At 37.8% G+C, this 27037-nt stretch overlaps 1 protein-coding gene across 8 annotated transcripts in view; it reads left to right on the forward strand.

Annotated features, from left to right (window-relative positions):
* LOC138814048 (Krueppel-like factor 12) overlaps positions 1 to 27037 on the forward strand; it is a 708935-nt gene that overhangs the window by 485453 nt on the left and 196445 nt on the right. For all 8 annotated transcript variants that reach the window (XM_070002825.1, XM_070002822.1, XM_070002820.1 and 5 more), the window contains one exon: positions 23151 to 23240. In XM_070002825.1, coding sequence (XP_069858926.1) covers positions 23151 to 23240 — 90 coding nt within the window. The remainder of the gene's footprint in view (positions 1 to 23150; positions 23241 to 27037) is intronic.

Consider the following 27037-nt stretch of genomic DNA (forward strand, 5'->3'; position numbering starts at 1 on the left):
ATAAGGAGGGAACGGCATTCCTTGGCTGATGGATGAAGTGTAGATAGTCTCTCAGGTGTGGAGAGAACTTGTAGTGGGAGAGTAGAGAAAGAGAAACTAACATATGGAGCCTGTTTGTCAGCAGTCCTCTTGGATGGAGAATAATTGGGAAGACATTGTACATATCACCCTTTTGTTTTGCATAATAACCCTTTTGTTTTCTACCTCTTTATCTTCATATATTCAAGTCCTTCCATTTACTGTACATTTTCATTACTCACAGTAGCTAAGATGTGCTTTGGAGTCTCTGAAAAGGTATATTTCGTGTTTTGGCCCTGTGTGGATGTGGATCCGTGAGTGTAACTTCTCCAGAGAAATGTGTGAAGGGAAGAGTAATACTCTATGGTGTAGCTTTCAGGCTCTTGGAAACCCACAGTAGCTATAAAAAAAAAAAAATCACGTGTTTGAGACTTAAGAAAATGAATGATGAATAAACTCCGTTCCCTTCAAAATTGCAGAACATTCTGTAATTGGCAGTGCATTTTAATGTTTTCCCAAGCATCATAGTTCAGAAAAATCTTCCTAAGGAAATGAGGTACGGAATGCTTCCAAATGAGAGTGTTCATTTTGCAGTCCATTTGATAAGTGTGTTGCCATTTGCAAGTGGAGGAGGATATATGCATTTGTGCTCATATATGACCCAAATTAGAGCAGTACCAGGTAATTGTGGATTGGCCTTAAGAATGTCAGGTACAGTAGAGACCATGGAAATACAATGATGTATTAGTAATAGGATTTTCATTATCAATAATCTATAAATCCCTGGGATTCTACCAAGGATTGTGAATTACATAAGTGTAATTTGTCTGCAGAAGACCTATAGATGCTATAAAGTATAACCCTATTACTTACAAGGGAACACATCATATGCTTATATTTATCTTTTGTGTAACTTTCCATGCAAATTTAGCTAGCTTTATTTATCTGGCTTTAAAATATACAACAAATGAGAAGTAGCAAAATATGATGAGCGGCTTGATGGAAAGGGCATTGGAGTTTTATTGAGTTGAAATCTAGAGATGTTAAATGACATATCCAAGGTCAACCAGCTAGAAATAACCTAAACGGAGGAGAATCTAGGGTACGGTTCTTTCTGTTGCACCATAGGGCAGAGATGTATCTATAAAAAGAACATGACACAACTGAGAAGCCACAGCCAGACAGAATATAATATGCAGATGCAGGAACTCAGGAGGCTAGCAGTTTCAGGTCATTTAACATACACTTGATTGGGTCCTGAACTTATCTTTGTATGCAGCATTGCCTGGCCGCCCATGTTCCTAATTATTAATCTGAGTCATCAAGGAAAAGTTAACTTATGTCCTTTATCCTCTGTGTAAAAATACATTGAGAATATTTCCACCCAAGTGGTTCAGTTTTTTTCTTGTAAATTTGCAATGGCAAGAGAAGTTCAGAACACAAATAGTCCTAAGAATACTATTTAGATGAGGCCTAGTGCTGGAAAACCACACCTCTCCTGTGACCAGAATACTATTCATTAACATAACAGAATTACAAGTGTGCAGTACACCTTAAATGACCTTCTCTGGGTCAGATTCCCTGCTTCAAAATGGTAGCCAAGGCTCCTCCTGGTGGAAGGTGAGAGAGTGTCAGCAAGGGTGGTTTCCATTGCTTTAAATCTTGACTTGGAGCTGGGTCTATTGTCCATTGTCCACTAAGTGCCATTGTTCATTGTTGACCTTTTTCTAATGGGTCACTATGTGCTGCCTGTTCTATTAGTATATGTTCCAAGTTTAGCTCACTCCATTATCTTGGCATTTCTGTGACTCTTCAATGATTTCTGGCCATTTTCTTAATTTCACTAGCTAGTTTAATCCTAAAATAGAGGAGTGGAAATAAATAATTGATAACAAGCATTGAGAGTATTAGATAGGATAAGAGGCATACAGAAATACACCTAAACCTACCTTAAATTATCATTCTTGGTTCAACCCTTGTGATCCTCACTCAGATCTTCCATCTTTTCTCCTTTGGCCTAGGTTAGGATTCCAAAGAAAAGTGCACTTAATTGTGGTCTTGTAAAATGCTAATATTTCTGTTCATAGGGAAGATCAGAAAATAAATTTTAGGGCCCTTTTAACAGCAAGTCAACTTGTTAGAATCGAATACTTTTGTCTTTAACTGTATCCCAGTAGTTATTTTGATCATAATAGTTAACTTTGATCACACATAGTTACTTGTGACATTTTTAGCTATGAAACTGACACGTGAAGCCAGGCACTATTGGTTTGTAATCCTAGTTACTCAAGGATCCTAGTTCCTAGTTCCAAGCCAGCCTAAACAAGAAAGTTCTTGAAACTTTTATCTCCAATTAACCACCCAAAAGCCAGCAGTTGAGCTGTACAAGTGGTAAGTAGAGTGACCACCTTGAGGAGAAAAGCTAAGGGCTAAAACCTAGGCCCTGAATTCAAGCCCCAGCCCTGGCAACAAAAAACAAAAACAAAGCCAACCAAGACAAAACAAAATAAAAACCGCTTCAAGAAAGCATGCCTGATTTGTGAGTGTGTGCAGGCACTGATGCTTGATCTCAGGGCCTGGTAGCTGTCTCTGCCATTTTCCATTCAAGGCTAGCTCTCTACCACTTGCGCCACAGCTATACTTCCAGCTTTTTGGCGGTTAGTTGGAGATAAGAGTCTTACGGACTTTACTGCTCCAGCTAGCTTTGAATTGCTAACCTCTTAATGCATCCTCCTGAGTAGCTAGGCATGAGACACCGGCTTACATGTGTGCCTGGCACACATGCATGATTTTAAATGAGTACCATCACTTTCTTTGTCTCATATTTAAGTGGCAGAAATTAGTAACGATTTCTCCTTCCCATGGAAAATTCAGATAAAAGACAGTTGTATATTGAAACTCTTAAGGACTATTTGTATTTTCTGATCAGTATGCTGGGAAATGCTGGGCTATATGGCTTAAGGTCTTTAGCTTCCAGGGTTGGGTAGAAATGTTGGGGCTACTTTCTCTTGAATAGAAGATTGTAGAGGATTGCCTCCAATCCACGGAATTGACTGCTTTGTGTGTCAGTCAGTGGAAATTGTATTTTGGCTTAGTCTTTTTGCACATGGAGCTTCTGGAGGCCACAGAGGTCAGGGCGGCATTCAATCTGTCCTCAGATGAGAGTTGGCCATCCTTTTCTTACAAATCCCCGAGGCAGCGAGATTCTATGACCTCTGCTGACTGCACATTTCAGAGCCTCGCAGTCATACTTGTAAGGAGTTCTTCCTAAATCCCATTTCTAATCCTGCCTCCTTCCGATGACAGCTTCTGTTTCTTTGGTGTCTTTCAAAACAACAACACAAAAGACTTTTACTGCTTTAAATACATTTTCACGACTTTAAATAAATTTTTATTTTCTTTTAAAAATAAAAGTAAATAACACTCATTTGAGAAATGTCAGAAAGTATTAGAAGATGAGCAAAGTTAGACTACCATCTTTTGAAGTACACAGAGAATAATGAGTGTCATTCAGATCTATTTCTTCTTAGGTTCTACCTCTGTGTTCATTTCCATGCTAAGAACATCCTATTTAATTTCATATTTAAGAGTATGCATGTGCATTTCAGTGGGCATATGTCTACATATTTTGAAATTATCATGTGATATTTTTCTTTGTGGGCCCATGATAATCTAAACACTAACCTATTTTCTGGTCATTTTTGTTGCTTCCAAAATTTAGACATTAAGTACAACAGGGAATTAAATATTATTTTGCATATCCTTAATTATTGTCTTAGGATAAATTCCCCATGGTGCAATTTCTAGAACATAAGGCACGTATGGCATTTGATGTGTTCTGCCAAAATATCTATAGTTTCCACCCAATAGAGGATGAGAGGCTTGCCCTTAATTTGCATTTACACCACAAGTTGCCAAAGGTAACTCACTGTCATGAGGTTTACTAGCTTGAAGAAAAAACTATACTGGGAACTTAATAAACTCTAATGAAATTACACTTACCTTATGCCTTTTTTTTTTTTTTATCAAAGTGGGAAATTCAAATAGAACTATTCACTGTTGAAAAGAAAAGGAGGGTAGCTGAGTACTGGTGGCTCATACCTGTAATCCCTGGCTACTCAGTATGGCAGTTTTGAAGCCTGCTTAGATGGGAAGTTCTTATCTCAAATTAGCCAACAGTTGGAGAATCTTGTCTCCAATTAACAGGCAGAAGTGGAGCTGTGGCTCAAGCGGTAGAGTGCTATAACTGAGTAAACTGAGTATAACTGAGAAAAAAAACTTCAGGAACAGGGCTCAGGGCACAAGTTCAAGTCCAAGTACTTACACAAAAGAAAACAAAGAGAATGAGAGGAAAGGAAATAAGTGTTTGGAACAATATGTACTCCTGTATGTATTTTCTTCATTTCTTGCCTTTGAAACAAGTCAGCCTCCACACTATTCCTTTGTGGACTGTGCATTGTGCTATAGATCCTAAATAGTCACATAGACACTGGTGTACAATCTCTGGATGGTTTCAGTGAGGAATGCCATCTCTTAGACCTGCCTTCTCTGCAACTCACATCACTCTTCTGCACAGGACTGTCCTGAAGTAAATAAAGGCTGGCAGAGCTGTGTATGTTAAATAGGAAGAGGAAGAATTCTTTAAGTTTCATGGAAAAATTAATAAATGACCATCAAAAATAAAGTATGCTCTTAGAATGAGGTATTTCCTGTGGGAGTTTGGTGAACATGTTTTCCCTGAAATTCTTTTTTCTTAATTAAATATTAATTATATATCATTCTTATCATTTTCTTATTTTTGTATTCTTATTATATTTATACTTATATTTTTATTTTCTTTATATTCTTTATCATATCTCTATATGTTCTTTATATGATTATTTTCTTAATTATTATTATTATAAGTCAAATAATAAGTACATTTATTTTTGGACAATGTCACCCCTTCCCTCACTCTCTCCCAGTTTTTCCCTCCCATCCCCACTCACAAGTTAAATAGTTTATTTTCAACATAGTCTCTAGTGAGTATCAGTCAGTGCTACATTTGTTCATTCTTTGTCCCTCCATTTGTGTGCCTCTCCCACCTTCCCAGTGTCAGATAAATGAACAGACAAGACCCCAAAAAAACCCCAAAAAACCAAAAAACAAGTTTTGTGTCCATTTCTTGAGAGTTCATTTCAATAAATACTATTTTATATGTCCAGAAGCATAGAGGTATTGCTTTTTATAAAAATAAAAATTTGAGAAATGTAGTCACACATAGTTGGCTCACATCTATAATCCTAGCTTCTCAGAATTCTGAGATCTAATGATCATGATTTGAAGATGTCCTAGGCAGAAAAATCCAAGAGAATTTATCCCTGATTAACCAGTGAAAAGTTGAAAGTAGAAGAGTGACTCATAGAGCACCAACAGTGTGCCAAAAAGGTGAGCAAGAGCTTGAGACCCAGAGCTTCAAGTTTCAGAAAAAAGAAAAAAAAAAAAAGATAAAAAGGTACTGTCATTGGAAAATGTACTGTTAATAGTAGCAACATTTATCTATTAGAAATTAGCATTTAAAGTATGGCACATTTATTTATAGAACTGTATATTTGTGTGGGATGTTGGAGTGTCACATAGGAATAAAGACAGCAACTCAAAAGGAACTGGCAAGGCATAATTTATTTCTGCAGAAGGGTGCACCATCAGCCAGAAATCGGGTAAGCAAGCACACAGAGCAAGCAGGCTGTTCCCTTTTTATCCCTGACCCAGTAGGCCTCACCCCTATGCTCACCTTGGCTGAGCTCAGGTTCACAATCTGCAAAAGGATGCAGCTTCATTAACAGAATGCAACAGAAATTCAAGGAGCTTCAAACAGTATGCGTTAATGAGAGTGCTTAGGAAAAGGATGTATGAAGCTAAAGTGTCATTAATAAGGGCCAAGACATTTGGCCAAAGGAGGAACTCTTCAGAAAAACCTTTCTCTCAAGATTAACAGAAAGGATGAAAACCACTTTGATAGAAAAGATGCTTTTGTCACAGTTAATGATGTAGTTATGTTGAGGGATACTTTAAATACAGCATTTCACCTGATAGGGTGGATCCAGTCTTCCGGGTGATGAGATAGATTACCGGTGTATCCTGTTGTCCATCCCTAAGCCCACGGGTATTTCTGCCAGGTCTAGCTCTAGCTGAGCCCCACTGGGCATTGGAGCCAAATGGCCTTTCTGTGTGATGCATGCTGTAAGCTGCTTGAGAAACCCTGCTGCAGACATACCTGGTGTAACTTTTGACTTTGGTTCTCTGGAATATTACAAGCTGGGTTCAGATGAGCCCTATATGCCAGAGCATTCTTAATGTGTCTTTTACTGGTTATTTTGATACCAGATCAGGGGATTTCAAAAGGTTGGGGTGAGGGATATACACTCATACTAAGTTGATATATGTTCTCAGTGTTTGTGAATTGTATGGTATCTTTTTTTTGGTCTGAAATTCCCTTTCCTTGTCATTAAGAAGCTCACAACTTAATGGGCCTGCCTATTAATGTTTATGTTTTCTGGCAGACTTGTTATATCTCTGCATCCTACTACTCATGAAGACAAAAGAGCGGAGTAACTAAATTTCCTCTTAGGAGTTTTACTACCGAACAAATCACTTTCTCATTGTCTGTATACTGTTTCAATAGAAAAAAAATCCCAAATAGTACAAATTTAAATATTAGCCATTTATCATAATAACTTCTGAGGTATCTAGCCAAGGTTTTAAGTTAGGTTTTCTGTTGAGTTTTACTGTCAGGTTCTACTTTATAATTGCATAATGCCACCTGCTAATGAGAGGGTGGGACTATCTAACAATTCCCGTGTTTACATTTATAAACTATGGTACTATGCAGTAGCATCTGAATTGACCACCATTCCTTGTTTAAAACAATAGCTTACAGAAATATGAAAAAGTAAGTTACGAGTAGATATGTGCTTTTTCACAAAGCATTATCTATTATGGTCAAACTAGTTTACTGTTTAAAATGAAGAATAATTGGTTGGTATTTTCTTGATTCATACAAGTACTAAATTATCTGAAGACTTTTTCTATCAAAAAAGGGAGTTGTGTGTTGTGATGCACACCTATAATTCCAGCATCCTCGTGGCTGAGACTGAAGTATGACATGTTTGAAGTCAGTACAGGCAACATGGTGATACTCTATGTAAAATAAAACCTACAAAGAGAGAGAAAGGAAGGAAAAAAGAAAGGAAAAACTAAGGAAGTAGAAGAGGGAGGGGAGGGAAAGAAGGAAGTAGGTGGGACAGAAGGAAAGATGAAAGGAAGGAAGGAAGGAAGGGATGAAGGAGGGAGGGAATTATTATTTTGTTTAATGTCCTATAGCTTAAAATACAATTTTGTTTTATTTACTAGGAGTAGTAAAGGGTATTACTTAAACCTATTCCTAGTGTTCGTATTGTATATTACAACACTAAAAGGAGATTGATGAATTCATGTGGGTCAAAGTAGAATGTGAGTAGTCAAAATCTGCATCCCCTCTCTACAGGTTACTTTTCAGACATATATAATTGGAAATGTTTTACTCTCAAGTTGTCTACACACCTTTTACAATGTATCTGGCATGCTCAGGTTTTTCTTCTGGACCCTCGTCCTGTCCAGGGACATCTCCACTCTGGTCAGTTTGGTTTCTTTGGGACTACCCAGCTTTTAGTTTGGGGATAAGGTGTATCCTGGTACCTTGCTGTTGTGCTGAATCTAAGAAGAGTTGTTCATTACTTAGTTGATTGAGCTTTTCATTTGTTGTTAGGACTTACGACTAACTTCCAAGCTTCTTCCATGCTGGATAAGAAACTGGAAGTTCTAGAGGACAGTTTTAATTCTTCCAAAAGTGCTAGTGCATTTTGAGATCCTAGTTCTTTTCTGGGAGCTTTCTAGGAATTTTTTCATGTAACACTTCCAATATTGATATATAATTTGAGAATTTGGCTTTAATAATTAAAAGTCCGGGAGAGGTAAGAGATCTACACAAGGCACAGAGTCTAATTGTGATAATTACAAAAAAAAATTGTTCATTTAAAAAATATGACAACTATAAATTTTCTTGCTCCTATATACTTTCTGAGACAGGAACAAAAATGATTGATTTTCTGTATGACTATGTAAAAATACAATTACTAGGTACTCTGTATATTTGGTACACACTCCCCCTCTTCCCCCAGGAGGTTAAATACTTAGCATACATTAGCAGGTGTATTTATCATGGAATTCTCTTGAACATAGACATAGATTGCATCATTTCCACATTAAATAATAACAATACAGATATCTGCATAATGAAAATGTTCTCAAGTGCCCATTTGTTGCCCAACTTCAAGCAGTCCAACAGATTTCATGCAACACTTTCAGCTTGACTATAGAATTTGTAAGCTTGTACAAACTAACTTCATTTACAACATGTATCTGCAGGGGAGTTTCTGTGAGTATGGGTGCTCTCTGGTTAGAGAGCCAGTCATGCTCAGCCTACAGCCTGCCTAGGGATTTTGATTTATCTTCTGATTATCTGTCTCTTAGCTGGCTTAGTAACTTTTGGACCTCAGTTTTGAGCTCACAACTTTCTTTTAATTACACAGATTGTAGATGAAAATCATAAAAGAATGAGAACTATGCCAAAGCAAAATGAAAAGTATCGATGCACATTCTGTCAGCTCCAGAACTCAGGTTCATGTGCTCTTTCCCTCTCCCTCTCTTCCCACTTGTTGTCTTTCATTCATAAGGATGAATTTTAAAGTTATGGGTGCATCCAATTATCTAAGGCTTCTTTATGACCTGGCATTTTTACCTGGCATCTGAGATTACTCCGGTTTTCCCTCTGTTGGTGGTTAAATGAATCTATACATACAGAAGACAATTCTCCTCTGACCCAAGATGTCTTTGGCAGTGGAAGAGATAGTAGCAGGACTATTATACATGAAACAGATACTAATTGCAACAACTGGGAAGGGATGGATGGTGTGATAAGTGTAGGTGTGTAGTGACTACTTCTCTGCGGGGTTGCAAGGGCAGGATCACTGCCTTTAGAAGTGATTCGCAAAGTCATTCCCTTGAGAAAAATTGATGAACCAGAGAAACATCTTTCATACTTCCTTTATATATATATGTATTTATATGGCATATATACAATATTTATTTTATTATAATATATAACATATTACATAATGTATAACAATCTATATTAATATAATTATAATTACATATAATTATATAATGATACAATAAGTAATATAATGTGATAATAAATACAAATTATATAAATATATATTTGTATATAAGTATGTGTGTATGTGTGTATATATATATATATATATATATATATATATAGAGAGAGAGAGAGAGAGAGAGAGAGAGAGAGAGAGAGAGAGAGATTAAGGGACACAAGGGACACTGAATATGGTTTTGGTGTGTTAATTGTGCCCTGTCCTATTAATGTCCAATTGGATATATAAAGGGAATGCTTGGAATATCATTCTGGATCTTGAGGGAAAAAAGTTATGGCTGAAAATACACAGTTGGATTCCACTGCTGAATTCCTGTGGTTAATTACTAGAGTCTGCCTTGGCAGGTAGATTGCTTGCCTGTTTCTCAGTGAGGGCGGGCGTGATGAAGACTGTGATCAGGAGAATTCATTACTGTTTGTGGCTGAGCCATGTGGTGGGGTTGTTTAACGTTCCTGGCCTCTAAGGGTCAGTGGGACCCCTCTTCTTCTACAGCATTCAAAAAATATGTTTTCCACTTGTGCATCCCTCTCTCTGTCTCCGTAAGGATTGGGAAGGAGGCCGGAGGGAGATAATGGTGCCAAACTGGATTGAGAGCCACTAAAGTGTTTGTGTGGAGAAACTTTACTCACTCAAAAGACAGAATGCTGTCGTCATGTGCAGTATTATATTTTCTAGCAAATAATACATAATTTAGTGGTTTCTCAGATGCTATTAATTAAAAACTAACGCAATATTCTAAATTACCTTTTTCATACTAAGTCTTTCACAAGAAGTCTCTTTTATAGTAAGTCTAGTCATATAGCATCTGCAGGGTAGTTGTATGTAGCTAGCAGATACCAGACATGCTAAGTGTAGACTGTACAAAGAATTGTACATACGACTCGAAGTGAATTTGTAGTGTGCCTTTTCAGTACTCTCCCTTCTTCTTCAAAACCATGCTGTCTTTTATTCCTATCAATAATTCAAAATTAAGCATTGTGCTTCTTGCCCTACTACCTTTCACATTTTTTTTTTGTAGGAAGGTACTAGTATCTCCTTTTCTTTAGCGATTTACTTAAATAGACTGTGATGTTCTTTTTAGTTTACAGAGAGTAAATGGAGTTACCAGCATGACAGTACATACTTACTTTGTGTGTGGGGCGGGGGGTTGCGGGGGGGGGGGGAGAAGGTGTCCTGGGTCTTGCTTGAACTCAGGGCCTGGGTGCTGTCCTTGGGCCTCTTTGTGCTCAAGACTAGTAGTCTTGAGCCACAGCACCATTTCTAGCTTTTTCTGAATGGTTTATTGGAGATAAAAGTCTCACAGACTTTACTCCTGGGGCTGGCTTTGAACTGTCAGTACCCTGAGTACCTAGAATTGCAGGCATGAGCCACTGGCCTCTAACTTAACTAACATTTATATAACTTAAAAGCTAACAGGAGCCAGGCCATGGTGTATCACGCCTATAATTCTAGATCTGAGGATGGATGTTTGAAGTCAGCCTGGACAGTTAAGTTCATGAGACTTATCTCCAATTAATTACAGAAAAAGCTGGAAGTGGCAATGTGGCTTAAAGGGTAGAGTGTTAGCCTTGAGAAAAAGCTAAGGAACAGTACCCAGACCTAGAGTTCAAGCTCCAGGACCGGCCAAAACAAAAACAACCCCCCTCAACATTTCTAATAACGTTATATAAATATAAACAAGTTGACATTTGTGTTAGGAAATATAGGAAATACTTGGTTTTTAAGATAGAGGTTACTTGCATTTCTGTGAAGAAACACAGCTCCACCCAGCGAATCAGATATTCAGCCAAGAGTACAAATTCTGTCTTCTGTTTGTTTGCTGGAAGTGTGTGTGTGTGTCTCCCTATTTGGTTTTTTACAGTTGTCTATACTGTGGGGCAATTTTGAAGCTAATTTAGTCCATTTCTCACAGGCCATGCCTAAGAATGGGGCTGAAGATCTCTCCTGAGTTGCTGTACTAACATAAAAATCACTGCAGGTTTCCTTTGCTTTAACTAATGAATACATCCACTTTTGAGAAACTTTGCATGTGTTTAGTGGGATAATTTGTATAAGGGAAAAGGAAAGAAGATTTCAAAGAAAGTTTTCCCCACCCAATTGTTTCTTTGTTAACTGTAAATATCCTTTATATTAGGTGTTATTGTCCTTAAATATTGAAGTACTGTTTATTCTATTTTATTGGACAGAGTCATCCAACATAACATTCTTTTTTGTGTGTGTGTGAAAATACTGTACAGAGTGGTTACAATTACATGGGCAAGATAATTATCAAGTATTGTTGCCTCCTTCTTTATTTCCCCTTCCCATCTCTTCCCACCCCTTCCCAAATCCCTTCTCTCCCCCCAGTCAAAGTTGTGAAGTTCGTTTTTCGACAAAACAACTTGTACATCTCATAGTTGCAATGCGTCCACCTGTATCCCTATTTAAACAATTTGTTTTTTCCCTTCCCCTCCACAAAGTATACCAACATCAAGTACAGTGAAAGCAGGGGTTATCCCATGGGGGAGTCCAACATAACATTCTTTCCTAATGAGTTCATAGTACAGTATTGGTAATTGTGAAGCAGTGATTCTTACAGGAGGTATTTTCATCTCTTTCTCTGGCAAGATTTGCACCTTGAGAGGATGTTATTAGGTTAGTGGTAAAAAGCCAGGGTTGCTGCCAAGCTCCTCTACTGCATGGGACAGCCCCAGGACAGACTTACCTGGTGGGACTGTCAGTCCATGTGTAGATGCTGAGAGGCCCTGGTCTAAAACTTCCTCTGCAGGGTAACTTTCCCGGTGCTCATGTTCCTAGAAAGAGCTCTTTCCATGGTTACATTGGTTTAACCAGATTCTGTATCAAATACCTAGAAGAAATTAAACATCCTTGGGGCTGGGAAGGTGGCTCAGTGGTAGAGCGTTTGCCTTGCATTCATGAGGTCCTGGGTTCGATTCCTCAGCACCACATAAGCAAAAAGAAAAAAGAAAAAAAGCCGGAAATGGCACTGTGGCGCAAGTGGTAGAGCGCTAGACTTGAGCTGAAGAGCTGAGGGACAGCGCCTAGGCCCTGAGTTCAGGCCCCATGACTGGACCCCCCCCCCAAAAAAAAATTAAACATCCTTTTGGGTATTATAAGTACTACAGGTTCAAAATTACACCGTTTCTGGAATGTCTTTGCTGATTTCTTTTTTAAAAAATTGTGGGACAGATTAATAGGCTGGTTGCAAATAACAAGTCTCAAGAAGTACTTTCTTATTTATAATTCTTTAGTCATTTTACTTTTTTTCAGAGAATGAGTTTGGTTTCTTTTCACACTTCCGTTGTGTTATATTTCAGAAGTAGAGAAGTACTCATCAATGGAAAATGTGGATTTCATTTATTCATTCATTCTCCCTCTTTCTCCCTGTCTCCTTCTCTCTCCTTCTTTCCACACCTATCCTCTTTTCTCTCCCCCTCTCTTCCCTCTGTTTTCTCTGCTTCTCTCTTCCAGTCTCCATGACAGTGATGGATTTGAACTGTGGAAAACAGATGGGCAGAGTCCTCTCCATGGCCATCTGAGTATGTGTAAATGACAGGGAAATGTTAGTAACACGGGCTCCATTTGCCCTACCTGCACACTAATTTTAGAGTTTGAGCAGCTCTTTTATATCCTTTGCAGTCCTTGTGTCATCTTCAAATCCTTTTGAAAGTTTCCAATTACACACCACTTTGAAAGCAACTTCTCCAGTAATGCATTTATTCAGTTTGTTGCAGAAGGAAACATTGTTTTCAGTAGATGGTGTAATCATGTAAAGGAGGCCTCCTTTTAATTTGGAACTGCACCATACAGCACTTGGTTACTGAGAGGGCATCAGAGACTTTGTGGTTATATTTAGTAATCTGAGAACATTAAATGTCCCCATTAGAGTGCCCGTAAAGAGGTGATTTGTGTCCTATCTAAACGAACAGATAGAGTAGCTCATCACTATTATGCAGGAGAAATATATATTGGGTCAGTCAGTCTTTCAGGTATTGTGCCATCAATTTTCTGTCATCGGTCCTGCCATCAATCTTACCATTTTCTTCTGGTTATAAAATAGTTCATGTGGTGAATTTACCATATAAAATTTAGCATGTTCGACAGACAGTCATGAATGCTGTTGCAATTATCATTACGAATTAACTGTTACATGTTATATACTGATATTTATAAAGGACTTAAAATCTGCTAAGCCCTTTAGTGATATTACCTCTTCTTAAATCTTACATGAATTCTATTAAGTAGAACTTCATGAACATTTTATGGAAAAGTGTAACCATGAGAAGATCATACAGCTGGCAGATGGCAGTCTACACCAGGAAGTCTGATCATCAGGCCATGATCCTAGGCGCAAATACTTTACATTAACTTAAAAATCTGTATAATAACAAAAGTATACAGAAACTGGCATTGTGTGCATACCTGCACCACATTGGGAAGCTAGAGACAAGCTCTGAAGTCCTGTTTCAAAACCAAAAGGCTGGGTTCATGACTTATATAGTAGAATTCTTGTCTATCCTGGAGGAAACACTGAATTCCATCCTCAGTCTCTCCTGCCTCCCCCCTCCCCCAGAAAAAAAGTATACATTAAAAATAATAATAATAAAACAGGCAGAATTATTGAGAATGACATTGGGGGTGATTCAAAATAGATCATTAGTAGTATTGCCAAAAAAAAGACTTAACAAATAGTAGAAATGAATTATGTATCCAGGTCAACTATTTTTAACTGATATTTAATTAATTTAAGGCAAATATTTTCAGAATCTTAGAAAGTAACAGCTTGAAGTGTATAGCCTTGTAAATTGCCACAGTGCATTTTGGGTAAACTCTGTACATTTGGCAGTCATCTAGCAATGGGTCTTTCTCCAGTGCATTCCAAGATCCAGAATTTTGGGTAGGGAAATAGAAAAGAAAGATGTGACTGTGCTTGTTGGTTTCTCATGTCACTGTATACTTAGTTATTGTGGGTATAGTCTTAACTGTAACTTTTGTTACACCTTTCAATGATGTGACAAATAGTTCCTAATCTTTGATGTGTTTTTTTTAATCCTTGGATAAAACAAAAAGTCAACATCATTTGCTTAGAGGTTTCAAGGAAGATTAAAAAAAGTGTTTGATAGAGCATTTTGACTGAAAGTTTAAGTTAGGGAATGAATATGGATTCTTGGAGGAAAAGGTACAAAATCTGGTTTAGTTCCTTAGTGGTTTATACACTTCCATGGCCTAAGTGGAGGAAACTTTTAAGGTTGTTCTTTTTTTGTTTTCATTGGAACAGTTATACTTTTAGAAGATTAACATGAAGTCTTATTTCTCTTTTCTACTTCCTTCCTAATTCTTAACTTATTATTACTCTTTCTTCAGTCTGTGTGGGAGATGAATATGGAACACTCCATGCTTTAGATGGTTAATCCATTTGGGGTTTGATAAGGAGCCACTTGACATTATTGTAGACAAGAAAAGGTGGAAATAAGGGTTAGTAATCATTTCCTTTGTTTTCTACAGAAAATAAATGACTTAATACTTGATAGTAATCTTCATTTTCTCTAGACACAAAAAGCTCGTGATTTGATTTCATTTATATTCATTCAGTTTTGAGGATGTTATTTTGATTTCATACAAATGATTTTTCATAAAAGGACATGGTGGATGCCTACATTAACATATAGTACTAAAATCTTTTGCTGATTTTTTTAAGTTTTGAAAACTATGACAGAACATGCAAATCCCAATAAAAATACCAGTAAAAGCATACACCATTATTTTTTCACTGTTAATCTAATCAGAGGATTCATTTATATGATTTTTAAAAATTTTAAACTTGTGCTTCCATGTTTGGATAAATCTGACTTTATTAGTCAGATGACTCAAAATTACTTACTTTGAGAGAAAAATTTCCCATCAGAGGATAAAAAACTATTGAAATAAACAGGATTTTCTTTGGTCCTCTAGTGTAATAGACCCTTTTAGGGACAGAGGAGTAAATACCATGGCTTCTTTTCTTCTTACTTTCCTTACGTCAGTTTACTGAGAAAAAAAAGTATCATTCTTGATATTTTGTCTCATCACCATACCTTCTATCTAGTTTGTCACCGTAGTTCCTGTGAAGGTGAGTGCTTGTGCGCGCTCTCTCTCTGTCTGTCTCTCTGTCTCTGTCTCTCCTGTCTCTGTCTGTCTGTCTGTCTCTGTTATGTTTTTATTTCCCTGAGTACTGCCTTGATTCAGGCCTCACTCCTCCCCTGGTCTGACATGGTAGCCAATTAGCCAATTGCTGTCCTTTCTGCATCACATCTTACATCTTTATAAGCCACCTTCAAAATTGTTTCCTGTACCATCTTGATACAAATAAAGCTTAATTACATTTACTGATGTCTAATAAGCCTTCATGACCCCATCATGCCCTGTGTTCTGTTCAAACACATTTCTTCCCTACTTATTACTTTGAGCTGTCATAAGACAAGGAATCTTTCTCTCTTGTTTACTCACATACCAACTAGTGTACCACAGGAAGTAAAGAATTATTTTGGATGAGTCACATAGCATGTAAGTTCCTTCAGGTTATCTTTCTTATTTGATTATGTATCCCTCCAATGAATAAAATGCACTAGCCTTAATAAATTCTGTTTTCTTTCTTCAAAGTAGAGAATAGTTCATAGCTCTAGGATTTTGCCCATTTTCCTGTCATCATACTAAAACCAAATTATCACCTCCTAGGTCCAGGAGAATAAACTGATTTTATATTTATGCCATCTTTTGTTTTCACTAGACCAATGGAGCACGTACTATCTGTTCGATAGAGTTTTAAGTTTGAGGATGAATAAAAGGACAAGTTCTCCTGGTATTTATATTTAGGTAATGAGAGATTCTGTTAAATGTGAATATTGCCATGGCACAGAATATTCCTAGGCTTGTAGGCAAGGTACATTATTAATATTTAGCCTGATAAGAATAGTAAAAAATGGGGTTGCACACATGGTTAGAGACACCTACTATGGTGCAAGATTATGCTTGGTGTAATCTGTGTGTGTGTGTGTGTGTGTGTGTGTGTGTGTGTGTGTGTGTGTGTGTGTGCTTGCGTGCACACACGCACGCGTGCACATGGAGCACTATCCTAAATCTTTTCTTGCTCAAGACTGGTGTTCTACCACTTGAGCCACAGGTCTACTTCCTTTTTTTTTTCATGGTTAATTAGAGATCAGGGTCTCATGGACTTTCCTGCCTTGGGCTGGCTTAACCCCATAATCCTCAGATCTGAGCTGGGATTACAGGTGTAATCCTAGGAGTGAGCCCTCCACTGCTCAGTTTACTTTCTCCCTTGTGTTCACTGATTTATCCTAAATAATTAGAGGGGAGCTTCTGGCCCTAGTTATTTTTTTTAAGTACTCAATGATGTCTTAGAGATAAAATAGAAAAAAATGCCTAATATATACAAATGATTAATAGACAGTGCCAATTGTTTGCTTATATTTTAGTGCTGGTCTTGGGGCTTGAATTCTGGGCCTGAGCAATGTCTCTGAGCTTTTTCTTTGCTCAAGGTTAGTGCTCTACCACTTGATCTACAGCTCCACTTAGGGCATTTTTGGTTCTTAATTGGAGATAAGAATTTCACCAACTTTCCTGCCTGGGCTGGCTTTGAACTGGGATCCTCAGATCAGAGCCTCTTGAGAAGCTATGATGCCAGACATGAGCTGTTAGCACCGTGCTGTTTTTATCTTCTAATTAGTAACTGCTGTGCATATTGTGGTTATAGCCCAAGTGTCTTTCCTAAATGCCACATGTTGGGCCTTTCTACTGCATTAGCCCTTTTGGTTGTGCTTGATTCTTGGGGTGATTCATGTGCCCAGGAAGGAGATCAGGGGATGGGCCAGATTATATGCAGGGCTTTCTGTCTTACCTCCTCCTGTTTCTTAGCCATGGGTTGCTAGAGCAGGGCTTGGGGTGGAGTTTCTGCCAGCTCTGCTTCCTGGAGTGGATCTTGTTTCAAGTTTCCTTTCCAGAACTGAACTTAAAAACTCTTGTTACCTTCACCTGACACCAAGCCTACTTGTCTGCACCAGCACCATCCCTGCTCTCCCACACTGCATCTCTCTCTGGAATGTTGCTTCCTGTACTGAGGAATGAAGCATTGTCCTTCCTGTCTAGGGCTTGCTGTGCTGGGTAGTGGGCTTATACTCCCGTGCCATGGTGTTTTCCTCTTCCCAGCCCTGGGATTTCCCATAATGCCTGTGGTTGTGAACATGGTAAGTAGAAGACTGAGGATAGCCCATGTCCCTCCAGGCCCACTTATCTCTAGATCTGGGCAACTAAGCTCTACTCCCTCCCAAATGTGTACAGTTCTTTAGAGTATGAATGATGGAAATGCCTCCTCAGTACAAGCTGTGTGAAGGTTGATGAGGAGAGTATTATCTGTGAAATCAGATGTCATTTTAATCCCTTTCTGCACAATGAACAAGGAAAGGAGGATGTGCATGCATTCCTAAAAATGTACAACCATGTATCTTTTATGTTCTTTGTGTTGTTTGTTTTATTGTGCACACATCACATGTGTACTTATACAAACCTTACTTGGTGACACCATCTTCTGGGGTACCTGATGTTCTATGTGATATTTCTGTGAACTTGCTAAGTAATTATTGTCTTTATTGCAGCCCTTTGAAAATACCTGTCATAAGTTTTGTATTTCACTTTGGGTTAGAGAGATAGGCATTCATTTGCAGCTCAGACAAGAACTTCCATTTATCAAGGTCAGTGTAACACGGTCACACTTACAGTCAGTAGTTGTAAAACCAGGCATTGTTGTGATAGTTTCGTCCTGCTCTATTAACAGGGGACAGTTTGACCCTTGCTGTCAGGATGAAATAAGTCGTTTGTCTGGTCCTTAGGAAAGGGATTGTTTCTTATGTTTCAATGTGAGATTTTATGGAAGCGTTTTGTGTTTGAGACATTGCACAGTAGTGTGTATATACAGACCATTGGAATTGAAGAACAAGATTTAAACTGAGAGTCTCAATAGGACAGCCTGCCCTCCATAATTGAGACTTGTAATTCTGCCAATAAATTTGTCATTAATTCAGTATACATTCTCCTAATCTGGAGTGAAAGAATGTGCAAGGATGACAAAGCCCCTTACCTGCTGTGTGTGTTCTATACCATTTCAAGTATTTTAGGTAATCATATCTCCTCTACAAAACTGAATTGCCAATAAAGATACGCAAGCAGAAAAAAACCATAGCATTTATATTGAATATTAACAATGATGAATGAAACATAACGCCAAAATGCACTCATCCTGAGTAGATGATGTAGAAAATGAAGTAGTTTTAGCACCTCAGAGCATGAAACTTTTGTGAAAATATTGAATGAGATATTCACCTACTATGTGCATATTCTAAAAAATGATGCATAGCAGAAGAGATCACCATAGATTTTTCCACATATTTACTCAATTAATTATGAAGCATTTTAAGAATAGAACCCTAATCCTATTACATTAAAAAATACATTGAAAACTTGATTTCAAAGGAAAAAAAGTATCTGAAGTAGCTTTGAATTCAGGGACTCTTGAGATGCAGCATTATTCCATAAAATATTGATACTCACCAGTGATCATTTCACATTTAATTCCATGGCAGTGTCAGCTCAGCCCTGGGAGGAGAAGGAAGATGAGGAGGAGGGAGGAACTACTGAGATTGCAGAGATATTGAGGTTCTGATAAGGTGAATTCCCTCCCCCCCTTTTTTTACATAGGGAGTATGTATTGGTAGGGAGGGTGGCTGGGTAGGTAGGTTGTAGGTAGAGTTGTTAAGAGTGCGCCTGTGGTCGGAGCATTGGGTTTGGAGCAGTACTGTACCCCTTACTAGTTTTGTAACTTCAGGCAATTTAACCTCGTGTCTCAGATGTCTCAACTTCCTGTGATAGTTATATCAGCTCCTTGGGCTGTTTCGGAGATTAAATAAATGTATACACAAAGACACAGTTTTGGAGCATAGCCAATGCAGAAAAGTTAGGTATTGTGTTTGTAAATAAAATGATTGTTGTTTACTGCCCCTAGATGGTGTGTTGCCTAACGGCGGAAGATTGAAATGGTCACCTACGCATCTTTCAAATCTATTAGATTTGTCACTATTCAGAGAGAGCTGGATGCATTGATTTTCTTATATTTCAGAGCAGGTTTTGGAATTAGTTGTTGACCTGTTATTTAGTTGACTGTGTTAAGATTGAGAAATTTTGCTATTGTGACTGCTTTTATGATTATTACTATGGTGGAGGTAAATCATGAAAGAGCAGAGGTTTGCTGAGTGTGTGTGTTTGTGTGTGTGTGTGTGTGTGTGTGTGTGTGTGTGTGTGCGCATGTGCGCATGTATGTGCACACATACATATACATGCACACAACCTAATTTCTTTGTAACTGGGTTCTGTTGCTTTCTGTAGGTCTCACAGAATGATACTGTCAGTCATCTAGGTAAGCTTGCTTTAGAAATCCTTAAGAAATCAATTCTAGCAGTGAGGGAACAACTAGGTGCAGTGAACCCTGAGCCACTCCTCATCTGTCTTTTATGCTCCTGCTTAATGTTACATGGGCCTGGGGCTGGGCTATCTCATCATCTGTACCAAACAGGACAACTGAAGATGATAAGTACTCAAATCACATATCCAGCAGAGAGCAAAACATGTACTAGCAGTTACTTTCGGCTTAGAAAAGGAAACATAGTATAAAAGCAAATAGTTGCATACTGACTGACTGGCTCCTTATTATTTCAGTTGTGTGAACTTACCTTTAGTCAGGAGGAAGAGGTAAAGACCTGCATTGTAGGGGGAGGTCGAGGCAGGTTGTAGAAGTTAACCTAGGAAGTCACTTCCATTGTGTGTATCTATGAATTATTGTCACTGTAGATCAGCTCATTCTCCTTTCTGCAGGTGCTGTTCTGATATTTCTAGATGCTAGAATCACTTACCATGTGCCTGTATGGTTTTGACTTAGGATGTTGTTACCTGCTGGACCACTGTGTGGCAAAATCAGACGTGTCAAATAGAAATTTCTAGATCACCGTCCTGATCCAGGGTATATGGAATTGCTCCCGGGCCAACAAATCTGCGTCAAATTGTGCCTTAATAGATAATAACTTATTTGTGTCTTAGAGGAAACAATTTATGCAAATGTGCACCTGTATGTAAATAGGATACATATATACATGTAAGTTACAACTCTGAGTATCTATTATCAAAATGTTTGATAGCATATTAATAATACAGAGAATGCTGTGACATTAAAATGGATGACTATATAATTTTATTTGCCTCTTGGAAATCCATTGAGCTATTGATTCCACAGCAAATGTGTTTTGATTAAGATCAAAGCAAGATATGTCTGACAGCAATTCAAAATTATTACAAAGCTATTACATATTTAAAGTCTGTAGCCTTCTGAGATTATTATGTGTCTGATTTTTAGCCTCGTGGGGTAAATCTATCAAGACGTTCTTCCAAGGACTTTATATTCAATGCTGTATAGTTATTCCACACTGTATACAACTCATGCAGGTGCTTGGGTGGTTTGAACACACGGGATGCAAAGCTTCTGTTTATACTAAGTGAGGATAGAATCATGAATACAGAAATACATATGCTTTATCTATGTATAGATATGTCTGAAAGTTACTACTAGTAGTTATCAATTATTTCACTAATTGAAGAAGTTTAACCATTGGGATGTACTCCCCTAGCTGGGAATATTAGTATGTATGGTGTCTATTATGGCTGTGGCTGTGAATGAGCCTGAAAAATCAGGAAGGTAGAATTATTTCCAAGGAAATTTTGATTTCTGATTTTTTTAAATAGTTTTTCATTTTACAGGAGCAGAAATTTACTTCCTAGTTTGAATGCTTATGAAATTACATAGGACCAACAGTAAAAATATTGAGAAACCCTTGTGAAAATATAGTGATCTTTAAATGTGCTAAGTGGAACATGGACCTGGCCAGGTTTTCATGATTTATCCATTTTTAACTTCAAAGACTCTGGTTTGCTTGCATTTTTTAAACTAATGAGTTTATCACAGCTAGTGGGGAAAATGGTTAAACTACATCAGCTGTAAATTGGTACAAAGCACTAAAAGGGACATTAGCCTTTAATCAGATTCTAACAGTTCATTAAACCTGCCCTTCTAGAATCCCTTTGTCTTTTCTCCTTTGCTTAGGGCTCCTATATAAGGCCTTTCCCCACTTTCATCTAGGCTAGACCTCCTCCAGGGTAAGAAGCAGTATCTGCTCATCCTTCTTTGTCTACCAACCAACCAGCCTCAGGGAGGCTTTGTGAAAGTGGATTGCCAGAGCTGTGGGAGGCTGAGCGGCTGGCTGGCTGGCTGGCTGGCTGGCTGTGGGAAGGCTTTCCTGGGATGGTTGGTGGCAAACCATGCTGGCTGCTTCCAAATCAGGCAAGCAAGTGACAGTTAGAGACCATACCCTTTGTGTAAACAGACACAGGCCTAGGAGAAAGGATTTTAAGTTCGCAACAAATTAACTGAGCTGACCAGCTAGAGCAGAGTTCCTTCCACCCAAACAATTAGGATGTAAACTCTCCTCTAAAATATGGACGATTCAAAAGCAAAAAAAAGAAAAAAATTAAAAAAGATTATGTCCTCCTAATTGCACAAACATTTTATTTCTCCAAGGAAAGAGTAGGTGGTGTAAACCTTTTAAACTGCTCATTAGTTAACTGGCATACAATTTTCCCTTTGTTCTTTCAGTAATTATTTGTAATAAGAGATCTGATAAATTTTATTTCTTTGACTATTTTTCTTAACAAAAGAATCAGGTAATACGAGAAATAATTAGAGCTTCAGTATATTGCACTCTGTTGGTATTACTTGGCAAAAAACACCATTATTTCATAATTTATTGAAATGAGAGCTTTGATTTTAACTGTTTCATTCACAGTTTAGAAATTATACTAACTTTTGTTACTCGGGCAAAATATTTTGGAGCTTTAAAAAAACATAGTGATGGTCATGTGACTATATTATGTAATTGAGCAAAAATAAGTATTCTAAAAACTCAGTCAAATTTAGTATTATTTGTGTCCTAATTTAGTCAATATATGAGATCAAGCTTGGCATTCTAAACATGGTTAAAATGAGCCTGATTTGGGAGCTGATGTGTAACTCTGATTGCCTTCCTAATGTAATGACTTCAGAAAACTCCTAAAGCAGTGAAAATTGTAGAAATTAAACTGAACTTAATCTTATAATATTATTTGAAATACAGTTGAGCCACAATATAAATGTTGCCTTTCAAGAGGGGATAAGCTGAACCAAACATATAAAGCCATAAAGAAATGTTCTTTCAATAGGATTTTTAAAGAATTCACTCTGAATCGAAGATTTGTGTTGGTTATTTTAAAGTAGAGGGATTGACATGTAGAACTTGATATTTGAGCTAGAAAAATTAAATGAATCTAGAACTACTTTATCTTGCTTGTAAATTATGTGATCTTTCTCCTTTACGGATGTTTGTCCACAGTATAACCTCTGGAACTAAAGAAGGGAGAAACATGCTTTATGTTTTCTTCTATTCCTGAGAACATGCAATAAAGATTTCCACCCTCCTATTAGCAAATGCAGGTTTCCACACTCCATTACAGGCTGACCTTTAACCCAGAAGTCAGAGAATAAGACTGATTGATTTCACTTCTTGGTTATTACTTCAAATGGAATTTCAGATTGGGAGAGATAATTGGTTATGCTGATATTTTCACTTAATTATATTTCATTCTTAAAGAATTAGGTTGGTGGTAAGAAAAGTACCACAGTAGAAAAATGTCCATTTTTGATGCTTTGTATCTGACTCTCTCTCTCACCCCCTCCCGCCCCTTTATTTTCAGAATATCAACACCTTTGAGAACAGAATGTTAATGCTTGATGGGATGCCAGCAGTCAGAGTCAAAACAGAACTTTTGGAATCTGAACAAGGGGTAAGCATGTACTTCTGTTAGTGCCCCTCCCCCTTCTCTTGATCACAGGGCCATTCATTTCCAGAGAATCCTGAGGTTTGCTAGGCACTTGGACTTTTTCCTTGGCCTAAACATTTCTCTCAAGGGAAACATCTTGTAAACAAGTCATCTGAGATTGTGATTGATTCTCTCTGTTGGAATGGATCATATCCTGAAATTAGGAAAGATGGGTGAGGTGATTAAAAAAAAACATATGGATATATTTACATTGATGAGTGTTTTGAAAAGTTACTAAAATCCAAAGTAAAGATGAAGTATTAAAGTAATACGAGCTCAATGTCAAATTTTAATACAAGCTCAATGTCAGATTTTAAGTTAGGACATTACAGAACACAGATAAGGGGATGTTGTTTGTTGGATGAATTTCTCTTTTGACATTTGTTTGATCCTTTTATTTTCTTTTAACTCTGTGAGGAACAAGTAGGGGATGGCTGATGAAATGGAGGTCGGTGAATTTGAAAATTCTAACAGAGGATGTCATTGTACCTTTACATTCAGGGATGCTCTTTGAAATGGCAATGAAATTTGCAGAACATTTGATGAGTGACAGACAGACCTGCACACTTCTATGCTGGTGTAAGAATTACCTCATAACGATTCAGCTTAGTATTCAGGTAGTGCAAGCATCCTAAAGAAAAACTGATGTATACTAATGTTTCTAATGCGACTTGTTTACAGACAACCTTGAGAAAAAGTCATACGTTCTGGATTTTTGAAGGAGACTAAAAAATTTAAGTTCACTATATGTTTCAAAACCATCTAGATAGCTTTACTCTTGATGAATTAGCCTGACCATTGTGAGAGTTTGTTCTGTTACTTTGGAGTTCTGTTTTAATTCACTTCTTAAAAATCTACATGCCTTGTCATGAGTTTAAGAAATGTCTGTACAATCTATACCTGTGGTCACATCTCAAAGAAGATAAGCCTTTTTATTGCTGAAGGGGAAGGAAAGTGACATACTAGTTGGTTTCACAGTATTACTTTTATTTTACAATATTTTTTTTCTATTTGAACAACAAGACATCTATTCAAATGATGAACAACAATGTTTAAAGAAAAAAAATCAGAAAACCTATGACCTGGACCTCTGGTTAAAGGCCAAGGTGTTAATTCTTGCCACCTGTCTGGAACTCTTTAGCAATAGCCAGGTAATTCTTTCCTCTTCACTGTCATTTTTCAGGTTGCAAGGTAAACTTTTCTGGAAGGATTTAGGTAATAAGAAAATCAAAGTCAATATCCACAGAGATTTGTGAATTGGAACTCCATATCACATTATTTATAGAAAGTGCTTTTCTACCTTAGGGAGGCAAAAATATTAGAGGTTCCTAAACATAAAAATACTAGAGGTTCCTAAACGTTATTTAAAGACTGTTCATTAAAACTAGTTTTCTTTTTGTGTGTGTGTGTGTGTGACTGCAGATGACATTAGTATTTTAACTGTAAATTGTGAATATTCTGAATATTCACAATTTAAATTTAGATTATAAATACTTGAAAGAAATAAGACATTCTTTTTCTTAGTTCTTAAATGTATGGTGATAGAATTTTATTCTCTTAGGGTGTAGCTTCGCGAGGAACAGCTTATAGTATTTAATGAAATGTATCTTGAGTTACCTCCCTGTAGAATAAAATAATTTGTATTTAATAATTTGTAGAACTTTAAATCTGCTTCTTTAAATTAGCAGTAACATCTAGCATTGTGACAATTTTTGGTTTTTGGCTACTTCCCTGTATTTCTTGTTGGAGGCAGCGGGGTGGGTGGTAAATACTGTGTAATTTCAGAATGGAAGGCTTATTTTTAGATAAGGAATACTAGCATGTGAAAGATTTTATAATTATTCTTGCATTCACAATTAAAGCCTGGTTGATGTTTAATTCCCCATCAGGAAAGATAAAAAAAGTTAGTAACATTTAACTAATTAATCACATGCGATTATATGGGCTTTTTTAAGGTAAGATGTGCTTGGTAAAATGAACAAAAGGTGACAGAAGCTGGGTGTTCGTGGCTCATGCCTGTATCCTAGCTACTTAGGAGGCTAAGATAGGAGGATCACAGTCTGAATCCAGCCTGACAGAAAAGTCCACAAGACTCATTAACCAGCAAGACTCATTAACCAGCATAAAGCCATAAGTGGAGCTGTGGTAGTAGAACATCAGCCAGTCTTGAGAGAAAAAGCTAAGGGGACAGCTCACAGGCTCTGAGTTCAAGCCTCAGTACCAGCACGCGTGCGCGCGCGCGCACACACACACACACACACACACACACACACACACACACACACACACACACACACACACACACACACACACACACACACACACACACACACACACACACAGTGACTGAAAGTCATGCGTGCCATAGTCATGAATAAGAAAGACTAGAGGCTACAACCACTCTGACAAATTAAGAATTGAAATTATCTCCTTAGCCATAAGTATTTTGAAATGTACATTGGGACTTTTTTCCTGGTTGTGGGTAGGATTTTAAGGGTATTTTGCTTTATGGAGATTTTTTTTTCTATGCACTGTGGAGGGGGATGTTTGTTCTCTCCTGCTTATTATAAATACTCAAGTCTTCAGCTGTCAACTGCCTATCTTCTGCCCCTCAGAGGGACTCAGAACCAGTGAGAACACTGAGGTTGAAGAGCATACCAGGCTAGTCCTGGTGTGATATGGTATTGCTTCAACTACCTTGGCCCATTCTCTGAAGAAACTGGACAGTGTTGGAATGTGGCCATAATTCTTCTATCTGATTATAAATTCTTATAGGGCAAGGATTGTGTTTACATTTAATTTTTGGCACATGGAAAGTGCTCACTAAATATACAGGTTATTCAACTGTGCCCTGTAACTACCATAGTGAAAAATATAGCAATTGGTAGCTAGCTGTAAACCCTCTTTGTCTCAGATGGTTATGGTAAACATAAAATCAGAATGATAGGAAACATGCATTCACACTGGTGGCAGAAGTCTTGGTATTATGGCCATGTGAACTATATCAGTACTGTTATTAGCTGTACGTGTCTTGTGTCTGACTCAAGTCTTGTCTGACTCAAATTTGGAGCTAGGTTGTTAGATATCTCAGGACATGATCATTGCCATTTACTGAATGGGGCTTCCATTTTCTTTACATGTGTGTGTAATCCAGCCCATGCTGCTAAGAAGTCTGTCGAAGGCCTTGTGTTCTTACAATAGACTTCAGGAGCACAGCAAGCCATGTTGGAGTGACTTTGTCGGTGACCTTTGGGGTATTGTGCCCTGCTGTTACAGGAGCTTTCCAAATCCTGTCAGCCTTTGGAGCGCTTCGTGTGTTCTAATGTGTTATTAAAGCAAAGAACCACATCAGGAAGAAGAGACTGGGGGCTGTTACGCCTAGAGATGTGGAGGAATGTAGAGCAAGGGCGCTGTGTCAGACATCAAATGCCATGGTGCAATTTGGAATCACATTGGGAAGTTCCCTTGTATCTTGAGGCCTACCTGTCCCTACCTGTACAGAGGGGGAACTTCCTGTCAAGTTTAGGCTGATACTTTGTGATCCTGAGGTAGGAGAAAGCATTTTCAATAATGACTTTCTTTTGGGGGGGGTGGGAGGGGTTTGGTGCTAGTTCTATGGCTTGAACTCAGAGCCCAGGTGTGTCCCCAAGCTTTTGTGGTCCAGGCACCACTTGAACTCTATGTCCATCTCTGGCATTTTTGTGATTAATCGAAGGTGAGAGTCTCATGGGCTTTTCTGCTTGGGCTGGCTTTGAACCACA

This window comes from Dipodomys merriami, unplaced genomic scaffold (assembly GCF_024711535.1).
Source record: "Dipodomys merriami isolate MVZ:Mamm:240054 unplaced genomic scaffold, mDipMer1.0.p SCAF_6, whole genome shotgun sequence".
In the NCBI taxonomy this organism is placed as follows: Eukaryota; Metazoa; Chordata; class Mammalia; order Rodentia; family Heteromyidae; genus Dipodomys; species Dipodomys merriami.